Consider the following 13,219-nt stretch of genomic DNA (forward strand, 5'->3'; position numbering starts at 1 on the left):
GTACATACATACATACACATATATGCACCGGTACTTTTGCGTGTACTCTTTGCTCTCGTTCTCCTGCTTGCTGTTCATTTGCCGTCGGTAACAGCTATTCGAATTCGCTTCCCGCCTATTTTGTGCAGTAACTCTGACAAAATACGTTCGCTTGTGTGCGGGCATCATTGCGGTACAAAGAAAAATCTGCAGTGCATGTCAAACTGTTGGCTGCAGTTTATATTGTGAGCTAATAAAATAAAATGTCGACCCCAGAAACTCCTCAGTTTTCGCCGCCCAATCGAGTTACGCTCTTTAAGCGTAGGGCAAACGCGATAGCTGCCCATGCTCAAAAAATTGCTTCTGGCCTTACTGCCGATAGGGTTAAGGCCGTTCCTGAGGAGGAGCTCACCCTGAAACTTGAGCTTATAAATAAAACCGAAGCCTCTTTCTCATTGGCTCATGATTCGTTGGAGGAACTCGATTATGAGGAAATTGGCAGCAAAGCGCGGGACGACTTTGAGGATTTGGTGTTCTCCATGAGATCGGTGGTGCTGCAAGAGCTGGGAAAGCGCAAATTCCAAGGAGTTCCGTGTTCAACCATGCATCCAGAGGTGGCCATGGAGGCCGCTGCGCCTGCTCCAAGAAGATCGTGCCTTCCTGAGCTTAAGTTGCCAACCTTCAGCGGCGGCTACACTGAGTATGCCGATTTTATTTCAATGTTCCTGACAATTATTGATAGGAATAGTGATCTTGCTCCAATTGAGAAGCTGCAGCACCTGAAATCATGCCTGAAAGGTCCAGCTTTAGATGCCGTTCGTTCGCTGGAGATCACTGACTCTAACTATGGAGTAGCGCTGGAATTACTTGACAATCGCTTCAATAATAAACGCCTTATTTTTCAGGCTCACATAACAGATATTTTTGGTTTGTCAAAGGTGGAAAGTGCATCAGCTGTGAAGCTGCGTGAGCTCTCCGATAAGCTCAATGCCAATCTTCGAGCGCTTCAGAGTTTGGGAACCTTGGAGGAGATCGCTGGTTGCATTCTTGTTCATACGCTGCTGCAAAAAGTTGACCCGACTACCCAGGCTAAATGGGAAGAGTCTGCCTCTCTGGACAAAATACCCACCTGCGCAGAATTTACTAAATTTCTGGAGAAGCGATGCCAGAAACTGGAGAATGTGGAGCATGCTGCTTTATCCAATGGTGGCAATTCGCAAGCTTCAAGGCCCAGGAGGTTCAGCAGTCATGGGAGAAGTTCGTTTGTCGCCACTAGCATCACAGCCTCGACCAGATTGTGCGTTATGTGCCAGGGTGCAAATCATGGCATTTATAATTGCGCTCAATTCTCCAGCCTTTCTCCTCAAGCTCGTCTGCGTGAAGCTAAACGGCTAGCCTTATGCCTAAACTGCCTCAAATCTGGACATCAATTGAGGAATTGTAGTTCGGGCTCCTGTCGAGCATGTGGATCTAAGCATCATAGCCTTCTACACTTTCCCGCACCGCCTGTAACAGAGCCCCCACAACCTGCTCCACCTAACGTGCCATCGTCGTCAAATGCTGTTCCAAATGTATCGTCAAACTTCTCGCTCGCTTCGTCGTCATCGCAATCCGCTGCTTTAGTCGCTCAGAATCTTGATACGGATTGTGTTTTGCTTGCCACTGCAGTCATCAGTGTGCAAAATCGCTCTGGTTCGTGGGTTCCTTGCCGCGCCTTGCTCGACTCGGGATCTCAGTTGCATATCATTACTTCTCGCCTCGCACACTCGCTTCAGTTGCCGAAAGTCAAATCCACGGCCACTGTATCTGGACTTGGAGACTCTAAATTTTGCTCGGATGGTTTTTCGGTAAATATTACTCTAAAGTCTCAAGCTTCAGATTTCGTCTCCAGTATCTCGGCTTTGGTTGCGCCTGCCATCACGGACGACCAGCCTAGCTTCACCGTCAGCCCAGAGGACTGGAACATACCTTCCAACATTCGCCTGGCCGATCCACAGTTCTTCAGATCACAAAGAATTGACTTATTAATTGGAGCAAGTCTATTCTTTGAGCTGCTATGCGTTGGCCAAATGAAGTTGTCTGATGGGCTCCCGTTGTTGCAAAAAACTCGATTGGGATGGGTTGTCACTGGCGGAGGATCAGCGCCACGCCAGTCAGCGGCCTTGGCGGTCCAAGCTACTGCAGGGACGTTAGTCGGAGATGACGCTCGTCTGGAGAGCGTTGTGCGGAAGTTTTGGGAAGTTGAAAACGTTGGAGAGTCTGGATCTCAACGTACCAAAGAGGAACTCGATTGTGAAGCTCATTTCAACGCCAACTTTACTCGGCTGCCGTCAGGAGAATACTCGGTTCGCCTGCCAACCAAGCATAGTGTTGAAATCCTGGGAGATTCATATCAACAAGCTTATCGTCGTTTCGTTAACCTGGAGAACAAACTGGATCGTCATCCTCATCTCAAAGCTCAGTACTCGGCATTTATTCGTGAGTACCTCGATCTGACTCATATGTCTCTTGTGGATTTAGACTCACGGAATTTATGCAAGTTTTATTTGCCGCATCACTGCGTCATTAAAGAGGATAGCACAACTACGAAGCTGCGTGTTGTCTTTGATGGGTCTGCCAAATCATCGTCTGGATACTCATTGAATGAGTTGCTCATGGCAGGGCCCACCTTGCAGCCGAGATTGTTCAACACATTGTTGCAGTTTCGCACATTTCCTGTCGCCCTAACCGGCGATATTTGCAAAATGTATAGATGCGTTCGGATTGCTGAGCCGGATAGTTACTTGCAGTGCATTTTGTGGCGTGATTCACGGCAAGAGGAAATTCGTGTTTATAGGCTGGACACTGTCACCTATGGAACTAAACCTGCCTCGTTTCTGTCAGTTCGAGCCATGCATCAGTTGGCAGAAGATGAGAAGGCATCGTTTCCCCTTGGCGCCAAAATACTTTTGCGAGACTTCTACGTGGGTGATCTCATCACAGGAGGCAACTCGACACAAGACGTCTTGGAGATCATGCGGCAGACCACTGGACTTCTCGAAAGGGGCAATTTCAAGTTGAGAAAATGGTGCTCAAACGATCCTGCTTTGCTGCAGCAAATCCCAGAGGCCGAAAGGGATTCATTCTTGAAGTTCGACGATGGCAGCGACATTACAAAAACGCTTGGACTTGCTTGGGATTCGTCGTCGGACGTTTTGCTGTTCTCCACATCGCCAATGAAAATTATTGCCAAACCAACCAAGCGCTCAGTCTTGTCTACGATCGCTTGCTTTTATGATCCTCTAGGTCTTATTTGTCCTGTAATTACTAAAGCCAAAATATTTTTACAGAAGATCTGGAGAGAGAGACTCGACTGGGACGAAAGCTTGCCTGCAGCGCTTAATTCATCGTGGCTAAGTTTGTCGGCCAATATTTGTGAGACGCAAAAGCTCCAGTTTCCTCGACTAGCACTGAACCCAAACAACGTGATCGAAGTCCACGGATTCAGTGATGCCAGTATTGACGCATACGGAGGCTGCATTTACGTCGTGTCCATGGAGGATGACCGAAGGATTGCCCATCTCCTCTGCGCTAAATCTCGTGTGGCGCCACTGAAGACTCTCACGGTCCCTAAGCTGGAGTTGTCTGCTGCCGTGCTGCTGGCTCAACTCATTCAAGAAGTACAACAAATGGGGCTATTCTCGTGCTCCTACTACTGCTGGTCGGATTCTGCAGTTGTTTTGTCCTGGATTAGAGATGAGTCGTCACGTTTTCAAATATTTACTGCTAACCGAATCTCTTTAATTCAGTCTACTACAATTGGAATGGAATGGCGCTACGTCCCTACGAGCTGCAATCCAGCAGATATCCTGTCAAGAGGTGCTCTTCCCAGTGAACTGGTAGCTTCTAACCTATGGGCTCATGGACCTGACTATCTTCAAAAGGAAAAATCTCAATGGCCAGAGTCCTGCCTTGCAGTGAAGACTCTTCCTGACCTTAAAAGGATTGCTTTGGTTGGCATCTCGGCAGCTGCTGATGTATCCTTGTACTGCAAATTCTTCAACTCGTGGGAAAAATTAAAGCATGTCTTCGGCTACATCTACAAGTTTCGCCATCGTATCAGGCAACCAGGTCTCACTTCGGAACATGTTCGCTGTGGCACCCAAATGCTCATTCGCTCCATTCAGAGGGTTCATCTTAATGACGAGTATCATTGCCTGCTTCGAGGACGGCCAATAAAGGCCTCCAGCTCCATCGCATCGCTCTCGCCCATTATCGACGAACTTGGGCTTTTACGTGTTGGCGGTCGACTGAAAAACTCTGCTCTGGACTATGAGGCACGCCATCCACTGATATTACCTCGTCAGCATCCTGTAACCCGCGCAATAATCCTGCATTTTCATCGGCGCAACCTACACTCTGGACCTCGCTCCCTGCTCGCTTCAATCCGGCAGCAGTTTTGGCCAATTGGTGGCCGCAAGACGGTTGCGAGTGCTGTGAGCAAATGCATAATTTGTTTTCGGGCCAAGCCACATGTTGCTGGCCACATTATGGCGGATCTTCCGGAGGACCGCGTCAGCGCATCTTACGCCTTCCAGGTGACTGGACTGGATTTTTGTGGCCCTTTCTATCACAAGTCGGAAGTTCGGAATAAGGCACCCATCAAGTGCTACGTCTGCATTTTTATCTGCTTTTCCACAAAGGCTGTGCACCTCGAGCTGGTCCAGGATCTCTCCACTTCAGCGTTTCTTAGCGCATTGAGGCGCTTTATATTGATTCGTGGCAAGCCTGCCCGCATATGGTCGGACAATGCGACTAATTTTGTAGGCGCTAAGAACGAGTTGGCTGATCTAAAGCGATTGTTCCTGAATGCCAGCCACCAAACCGCAATAGATGATTTCTGCTTGACTGACAGTATCGAATGGCGATTTATTCCTCCTCGCTCACCCCACTTTGGAGGTCTATGGGAGGCTGTGAAGACTGCGAAGTACCACTTCTACCGATCTGTTGGACCTGCGATACTGCCCGCTGATGACCTGCGCACTCTCGTTTGCCACATCGCGGCAATCATTAATTCTCGTCCTTTAGTCTCACTTTCAGAACACCCTGGCGATCTTGATGTGTTGACACCGGCGCACTTCTTGGGTACTGCTCCTCTGGCCTTGTTTCCTGAGCCTGACTACACTAATTTGAACCTCAATCGGTTGGATCGCTGGCAGAAAATTTCGTTTTACCAGCAACTGTTCTGGTCCCGCTGGAAACAAGAGTACCTGACGCTCCTTCAGCAGCGCTCCAAGTGGCGCACACAGAAGACGGATGTTCAACTCGGTGATGTCGTTCTGGTTAAGGACGAAAACCTGCCCTCCCTCAAGTGGCCACTAGCTCGAGTGGTCAACCTCGTCGCTGGATCCGACAATGTGGCTCGAGTCGCTGTGCTGAAGACCGCCACTGGCCTCATCAATCGCGCAGTTGCTAAGCTGTGTGTGCTGCCGAAGCAGGATGAAGTTGAAAGCCCTTGTCTTCCAACGGGGGGAGAATGTCTGGTTATGCAGCCCGCACCTGATGACCCAGCGGCTAAACAACAACAATACATTTGCTCTGCGTAGCAAAGCTTTACCTCTCCTCCTGCCTTCTGCATAACATAAACTTTATCACTCTCTCGCTCTATTTGCATAGCTGCCCTTGGCCGTCCGCTAACTGCAGCAGAAATTCTTTTGTCAGTTCGTCTCCGTTTGTCTTCACCTACGCCTGAAAACGATCAGCTTAAATATTTGCCTATAACCAGTTTCGGACCATTTCGGGTCATAAATATCCGCAGCGGCAATTCGGCTGGCCTGCGCTGATAATTGATAGAAAACTTCGTGGCTTAATAAATATTGCATATAATTTATAACGTTTTAAAACAAGTGCGTATTTTTTGGGTCAAAAAGAAATTGGACAATTCGACAGCTATTGAAAAAGCTCAATAGCTCAACAACCCCGTTAACAATAACAGAAACTCCGCAAAGAGCTTTCGATAGGGTAATTGTGGATACAATAGGTCCACTACCAAAATCTAATAATGGAAATGAATACGCAGTAACATTAATATGCGATTTGACTAAGTATTTGGTAGCAATACCCATACATAATAAAAGTGCAAACACAGTAGCGAAAGCTATATTCGAAAATTTTATTCTCAAGTACGGTCCAATGAAGACGTTCATTACGGACATGGGAACGGAATATAAAAATTCGATAATTGAAGACTTATGTAAATACCTAAATATCAAAAACATAACTTCTACTGCACACCATCACCAGACCGTCGGAACAGTGGAACGAAGCCACAGAGTTCATACGCTCATATATCTCGGTCGATAAAACAGATTGGGATACATGGCTACAATACTTCGTATATTGTTTCAATACAACTCCCTCTATGGCACATGATTATTGTCCATATGAGTTAGTTTTTGGTAAATCTTCAAATTTGCCAAAACACTTTAATAGCATAGATAGAATAGACCCATTATATAATATAGAAGACTATGCTAAGGAATCTAAATTTAGATTGGAGCAGGCATACAAGAGAGCTAGAATAATGCTAGACATTAATAAACAAAAACAAAAACATAGGTACGACAAAAATAGTTTAGACTTTGAATTAAAAATAGGAGACCAGGTCATCAGTGTGCAAAATCGCTCTGGTTCGTGGGTTCCTTGCCGCGCCTTGCTCGACTCGGGATCTCAGTTGCATATCATTACTTCTCGCCTCGCACACTCGCTTCAGTTGCCGAAAGTCAAATCCACGGCCACTGTATCTGGACTTGGAGACTCTAAATTTTGCTCGGATGGTTTTTCGGTAAATATTACTCTAAAGTCTCAAGCTTCAGATTTCGTCTCCAGTATCTCGGCTTTGGTTGCGCCTGCCATCACGGACGACCAGCCTAGCTTCACCGTCAGCCCAGAGGACTGGAACATACCTTCCAACATTCGCCTGGCCGATCCACAGTTCTTCAGATCACAAAGAATTGACTTATTAATTGGAGCAAGTCTATTCTTTGAGCTGCTATGCGTTGGCCAAATTAAGTTGTCTGATGGGCTCCCGTTGTTGCAAAAAACTCGATTGGGATGGGTTGTCACTGGCGGAGGATCAGCGCCACGCCAGTCAGCGGCCTTGGCGGTCCAAGCTACTGCAGGGACGTTAGTCGGAGATGACGCTCGTCTGGAGAGCGTTGTGCGGAAGTTTTGGGAAGTTGAAAACGTTGGAGAGTCTGGATCTCAACGTACCAAAGAGGAACTCGATTGTGAAGCTCATTTCAACGCCAACTTTACTCGGCTGCCGTCAGGAGAATACTCGGTTCGCCTGCCAACCAAGCATAGTGTTGAAATCCTGGGAGATTCATATCAACAAGCTTATCGTCGTTTCGTTAACCTGGAGAACAAACTGGATCGTCATCCTCATCTCAAAGCTCAGTACTCGGCATTTATTCGTGAGTACCTCGATCTGACTCATATGTCTCTTGTGGATTTAGACTCACGGAATTTATGCAAGTTTTATTTGCCGCATCACTGCGTCATTAAAGAGGATAGCACAACTACGAAGCTGCGTGTTGTCTTTGATGGGTCTGCCAAATCATCGTCTGGATACTCATTGAATGAGTTGCTCATGGCAGGGCCCACCTTGCAGCCGAGATTGTTCAACACATTGTTGCAGTTTCGCACATTTCCTGTCGCCCTAACCGGCGATATTTGCAAAATGTATAGATGCGTTCGGATTGCTGAGCCGGATAGTTACTTGCAGTGCATTTTGTGGCGTGATTCACGGCAAGAGGAAATTCGTGTTTATAGGCTGGACACTGTCACCTATGGAACTAAACCTGCCTCGTTTCTGTCAGTTCGAGCCATGCATCAGTTGGCAGAAGATGAGAAGGCATCGTTTCCCCTTGGCGCCAAAATACTTTTGCGAGACTTCTACGTGGATGATCTCATCACAGGAGGCAACTCGACACAAGACGTCTTGGAGATCATGCGGCAGACCACTGGACTTCTCGAAAGGGGCAATTTCAAGTTGAGAAAATGGTGCTCAAACGATCCTGCTTTGCTGCAGCAAATCCCAGAGGCCGAAAGGGATTCATTCTTGAAGTTCGACGATGGCAGCGACATTACAAAAACGCTTGGACTTGCTTGGGATTCGTCGTCGGACGTTTTGCTGTTCTCCACATCGCCAATGAAAATTATTGCCAAACCAACCAAGCGCTCAGTCTTGTCTACGATCGCTTGCTTTTATGATCCTCTAGGTCTTATTTGTCCTGTAATTACTAAAGCCAAAATATTTTTACAGAAGATCTGGAGAGAGAGACTCGACTGGGACGAAAGCTTGCCTGCAGCGCTTAATTCATCGTGGCTAAGTTTGTCGGCCAATATTTGTGAGACGCAAAAGCTCCAGTTTCCTCGACTAGCACTGAACCCAAACAACGTGATCGAAGTCCACGGATTCAGTGATGCCAGTATTGACGCATACGGAGGCTGCATTTACGTCGTGTCCATGGAGGATGACCGAAGGATTGCCCATCTCCTCTGCGCTAAATCTCGTGTGGCGCCACTGAAGACTCTCACGGTCCCTAAGCTGGAGTTGTCTGCTGCCGTGCTGCTGGCTCAACTCATTCAAGAAGTACAACAAATGGGGCTATTCTCGTGCTCCTACTACTGCTGGTCGGATTCTGCAGTTGTTTTGTCCTGGATTAGAGATGAGTCGTCACGTTTTCAAATATTTACTGCTAACCGAATCTCTTTAATTCAGTCTACTACAATTGGAATGGAATGGCGCTACGTCCCTACGAGCTGCAATCCAGCAGATATCCTGTCAAGAGGTGCTCTTCCCAGTGAACTGGTAGCTTCTAACCTATGGGCTCATGGACCTGACTATCTTCAAAAGGAAAAATCTCAATGGCCAGAGTCCTGCCTTGCAGTGAAGACTCTTCCTGACCTTAAAAGGATTGCTTTGGTTGGCATCTCGGCAGCTGCTGATGTATCCTTGTACTGCAAATTCTTCAACTCGTGGGAAAAATTAAAGCATGTCTTCGGCTACATCTACAAGTTTCGCCATCGTATCAGGCAACCAGGTCTCACTTCGGAACATGTTCGCTGTGGCACCCAAATGCTCATTCGCTCCATTCAGAGGGTTCATCTTAATGACGAGTATCATTGCCTGCTTCGAGGACGGCCAATAAAGGCCTCCAGCTCCATCGCATCGCTCTCGCCCATTATCGACGAACTTGGGCTTTTACGTGTTGGCGGTCGACTGAAAAACTCTGCTCTGGACTATGAGGCACGCCATCCACTGATATTACCTCGTCAGCATCCTGTAACCCGCGCAATAATCCTGCATTTTCATCGGCGCAACCTACACTCTGGACCTCGCTCCCTGCTCGCTTCAATCCGGCAGCAGTTTTGGCCAATTGGTGGCCGCAAGACGGTTGCGAGTGCTGTGAGCAAATGCATAATTTGTTTTCGGGCCAAGCCACATGTTGCTGGCCACATTATGGCGGATCTTCCGGAGGACCGCGTCAGCGCATCTTACGCCTTCCAGGTGACTGGACTGGATTTTTGTGGCCCTTTCTATCACAAGTCGGAAGTTCGGAATAAGGCACCCATCAAGTGCTACGTCTGCATTTTTATCTGCTTTTCCACAAAGGCTGTGCACCTCGAGCTGGTCCAGGATCTCTCCACTTCAGCGTTTCTTAGCGCATTGAGGCGCTTTATATTGATTCGTGGCAAGCCTGCCCGCATATGGTCGGACAATGCGACTAATTTTGTAGGCGCTAAGAACGAGTTGGCTGATCTAAAGCGATTGTTCCTGAATGCCAGCCACCAAACCGCAATAGATGAATTCTGCTTGACTGACAGTATCGAATGGCGATTTATTCCTCCTCGCTCACCCCACTTTGGAGGTCTATGGGAGGCGGCTGTGAAGACTGCGAAGTACCACTTCTACCGATCTGTTGGACCTGCGATACTGCCCGCTGATGACCTGCGCACTCTCGTTTGCCACATCGCGGCAATCATTAATTCTCGTCCTTTAGTCTCACTTTCAGAACACCCTGGCGATCTTGATGTGTTGACACCGGCGCACTTCTTGGGTACTGCTCCTCTGGCCTTGTTTCCTGAGCCTGACTACACTAATTTGAACCTCAATCGGTTGGATCGCTGGCAGAAAATTTCGTTTTACCAGCAACTGTTCTGGTCCCGCTGGAAACAAGAGTACCTGACGCTCCTTCAGCAGCGCTCCAAGTGGCGCACACAGAAGACGGATGTTCAACTCGGTGATGTCGTTCTGGTTAAGGACGAAAACCTGCCCTCCCTCAAGTGGCCACTAGCTCGAGTGGTCAACCTCGTCGCTGGATCCGACAATGTGGCTCGAGTCGCTGTGCTGAAGACCGCCACTGGCCTCATCAATCGCGCAGTTGCTAAGCTGTGTGTGCTGCCGAAGCAGGATGAAGTTGAAAGCCCTTGTCTTCCAACGGGGGGAGAATGTCTGGTTATGCAGCCCGCACCTGATGACCCAGCGGCTAAACAACAACAATACATTTGCTCTGCGTAGCAAAGCTTTACCTCTCCTCCTGCCTTCTGCATAACATAAACTTTATCACTCTCTCGCTCTATTTGCATAGCTGCCCTTGGCCGTCCGCTAACTGCAGCAGAAATTCTTTTGTCAGTTCGTCTCCGTTTGTCTTCACCTACGCCTGAAAACGATCAGCTTAAATATTTGCCTATAACCAGTTTCGGACCATTTCGGGTCATAAATATCCGCAGCGGCAATTCGGCTGGCCTGCGCTGATAATTGATAGAAAACTTCGTGGCTTAATAAATATTGCATATAATTTATAACGTTTTAAAACAAGTGCGTATTTTTTGGGTCAAAAAGAAATTGGACAATTCGACAGCTATTGAAAAAGCTCAATAGCTCAACAACCCCGTTAACAATAACAGAAACTCCGCAAAGAGCTTTCGATAGGGTAATTGTGGATACAATAGGTCCACTACCAAAATCTAATAATGGAAATGAATACGCAGTAACATTAATATGCGATTTGACTAAGTATTTGGTAGCAATACCCATACATAATAAAAGTGCAAACACAGTAGCGAAAGCTATATTCGAAAATTTTATTCTCAAGTACGGTCCAATGAAGACGTTCATTACGGACATGGGAACGGAATATAAAAATTCGATAATTGAAGACTTATGTAAATACCTAAATATCAAAAACATAACTTCTACTGCACACCATCACCAGACCGTCGGAACAGTGGAACGAAGCCACAGAGTTCATACGCTCATATATCTCGGTCGATAAAACAGATTGGGATACATGGCTACAATACTTCGTATATTGTTTCAATACAACTCCCTCTATGGCACATGATTATTGTCCATATGAGTTAGTTTTTGGTAAATCTTCAAATTTGCCAAAACACTTTAATAGCATAGATAGAATAGACCCATTATATAATATAGAAGACTATGCTAAGGAATCTAAATTTAGATTGGAGCAGGCATACAAGAGAGCTAGAATAATGCTAGACATTAATAAACAAAAACAAAAACATAGGTACGACAAAAATAGTTTAGACTTTGAATTAAAAATAGGAGACCAGGTTTTATTAAAAAATGAAACTGGTCATAAGTTAGACTTTAAATATACAGGTCCGTATAAGGTAGAATCAATAGGAGTTAACGATAACATAACCATAACAAATATTAGAAATAAATCACAAGTAGTTCACAAGGATAGATTAAAACCATTTATTTCATAACCATTTTAGTTCTTTTTATATTTCACGTATGGCCATACATAGCATAAATACTATTAAAATCATAATACATAAGGTAAAAAAAAAAAAAAAAAAAAAAAAAATTAATAAAAAAAAAAAAAAATTAAACAAAAAAAAAAAAGAGAAAAAATTTAAAAATTTAAAAAAACTGAAAAAAAAATTTTATATATACATATATATACAACTATAAAATAACTTCACTATATTACGTTATTTTCTAAAGGAGGGAGATGTATTATGCACATATATTGAGTACCCACTATACTTAGCGGGTACACACTGTAACACTAAGTTGCAATGTTTATATCATAAACATCAAGTGGACGAAATATGAACTACCCACTTATGTATATATTGGCCGCTCACAAAGAATGCAAGTGTCAGCATAAATGCTACACGAGCGGACCACATGTATGTATGTGCATATACCTCCGCGCTCAGTTCAAAAGAGCATAGCTATGTATTTAAGAATATTTAAGAATATATACATGACTCTCTGCTGCCGCTGTTGGCAGCGCAGCTAAGGGACTTAGACTTCCCTAGCTTTAAATCCATATTGATTAAGACACACATAAATGAGAGTTCCAAACCAAGAAACTGAATGTAACATTGACCAAACCTAATCTGAAGAATAAATAAAATAATAATCAATGAAAACCCACTCGAGAACCTGCCTACTTATTTCTGGAGGAAACTGATGTTAATATTACAGTAGTGGACGCGGCAGTGTAGTGGCAACTCGCAGCGGGACCAATGGCTGACACCTCGGCTGCAGCGCAGCATATCTGGGGCCCGGCCCGATGATCTCTTCGGCAACTCCGCGCCGTCCTGGTCCGGTGAATCCCCGAAGAGGTCGTCCATGGACCGGGGCACTCGGCGTCGGTGGTCGATTACGGGCCGAGTGTTGCTCCTCTTCTTTCCGTCGGGCAGCGGCGGCGGCGTATTCGCCAGGAGTCGGCAGCGGAGGGCGGCTAGGTGCTGCTGCCGGCGGCATTTCGGCTGCAGAGTCCTCGTCGGTCGTCGATAAGGGAGGACGGCTCGTCGACGGCCCTTCAGGTCGGCGTCGGGCGACGACGGCTGCGTAACCTCCGGGCGGCTAGGTGCTGCTGGCGGTGACACCTCGGCTGCAGCGCAGCGTATCTGGGGGCCGGCACGAAGATCTCCTCGGCAACTCCGCGCCGTACTGGTCCGGTGAATCCCCGAAGAGGTCGTCCATGGAGCGGGGCCACTCGCTGATAAAGCGGCGGCGTGGAAGTGCTGGGACGAGCGGTCTTCTGCCATCGTGGCGGATTGGTCAAACAGGGGCCGGCGTCGGTGGCTAATTCCGGTCTCGTTGGCCATATGCTTGAACAGATTCGCTGAAAGGTCGCCGAAGCACTCAACGGCTGCTCGCAGCGGGGCCAGTGGCGGTGGCTCCTGGTCCGAGGGCGGCTGCTTCTCC

The 13,219-nt window shown here is 46.8% G+C and overlaps 2 protein-coding genes across 2 annotated transcripts; both read left to right on the forward strand.

The window, feature by feature from the left end:
• The first annotated feature begins 242 nt into the window (after positions 1–242).
• LOC121502334 (uncharacterized) lies at positions 243–5,564 on the forward strand. The gene is made up of 4 exons (XM_041775563.2): positions 243–2,457; positions 2,863–3,227; positions 3,309–3,638; positions 4,041–5,564. Exons 1-4 carry the CDS (start codon positions 243–245, stop codon positions 5,562–5,564), a joined length of 4,434 nt encoding a protein of 1,477 aa, XP_041631497.2.
• A 3,920-nt stretch (positions 5,565–9,484) lies between these two features.
• On the forward strand, positions 9,485–10,543 carry LOC121502335 (uncharacterized). Its single transcript, XM_041775564.2, has one exon. It carries the CDS (start codon positions 9,485–9,487, stop codon positions 10,541–10,543), a length of 1,059 nt encoding a protein of 352 aa, XP_041631498.2.
• Positions 10,544–13,219: the final 2,676 nt, after the last annotated feature.

The sequence above is a fragment of the Drosophila kikkawai genome, unplaced genomic scaffold, assembly GCF_030179895.1.
Source record: "Drosophila kikkawai strain 14028-0561.14 unplaced genomic scaffold, DkikHiC1v2 scaffold_186, whole genome shotgun sequence".
Lineage (NCBI taxonomy): Eukaryota > Metazoa > Arthropoda > Insecta > Diptera > Drosophilidae > Drosophila > Drosophila kikkawai.

Excerpts from the sequence above, each read along its gene's own strand:
- LOC121502334 (XM_041775563.2), top strand. The coding sequence starts at position 243 with ATGTCGACCCCAGAAACTCCTCAGTTTTCGCCGCCCAATCGAGTTACG. Across the intron at positions 3,228-3,308 it reads CCAAACCAACCAAGCGCTCA|AAGATCTGGAGAGAGAGACT; the intron begins GTCTTGTCTACG and ends ATATTTTTACAG. Across the intron at positions 3,639-4,040 it reads TGGCTCAACTCATTCAAGAA|CATGTCTTCGGCTACATCTA; the intron begins GTACAACAAATG and ends GAAAAATTAAAG.
- LOC121502335 (XM_041775564.2), top strand. The coding sequence starts at position 9,485 with ATGGCGGATCTTCCGGAGGACCGCGTCAGCGCATCTTACGCCTTCCAG.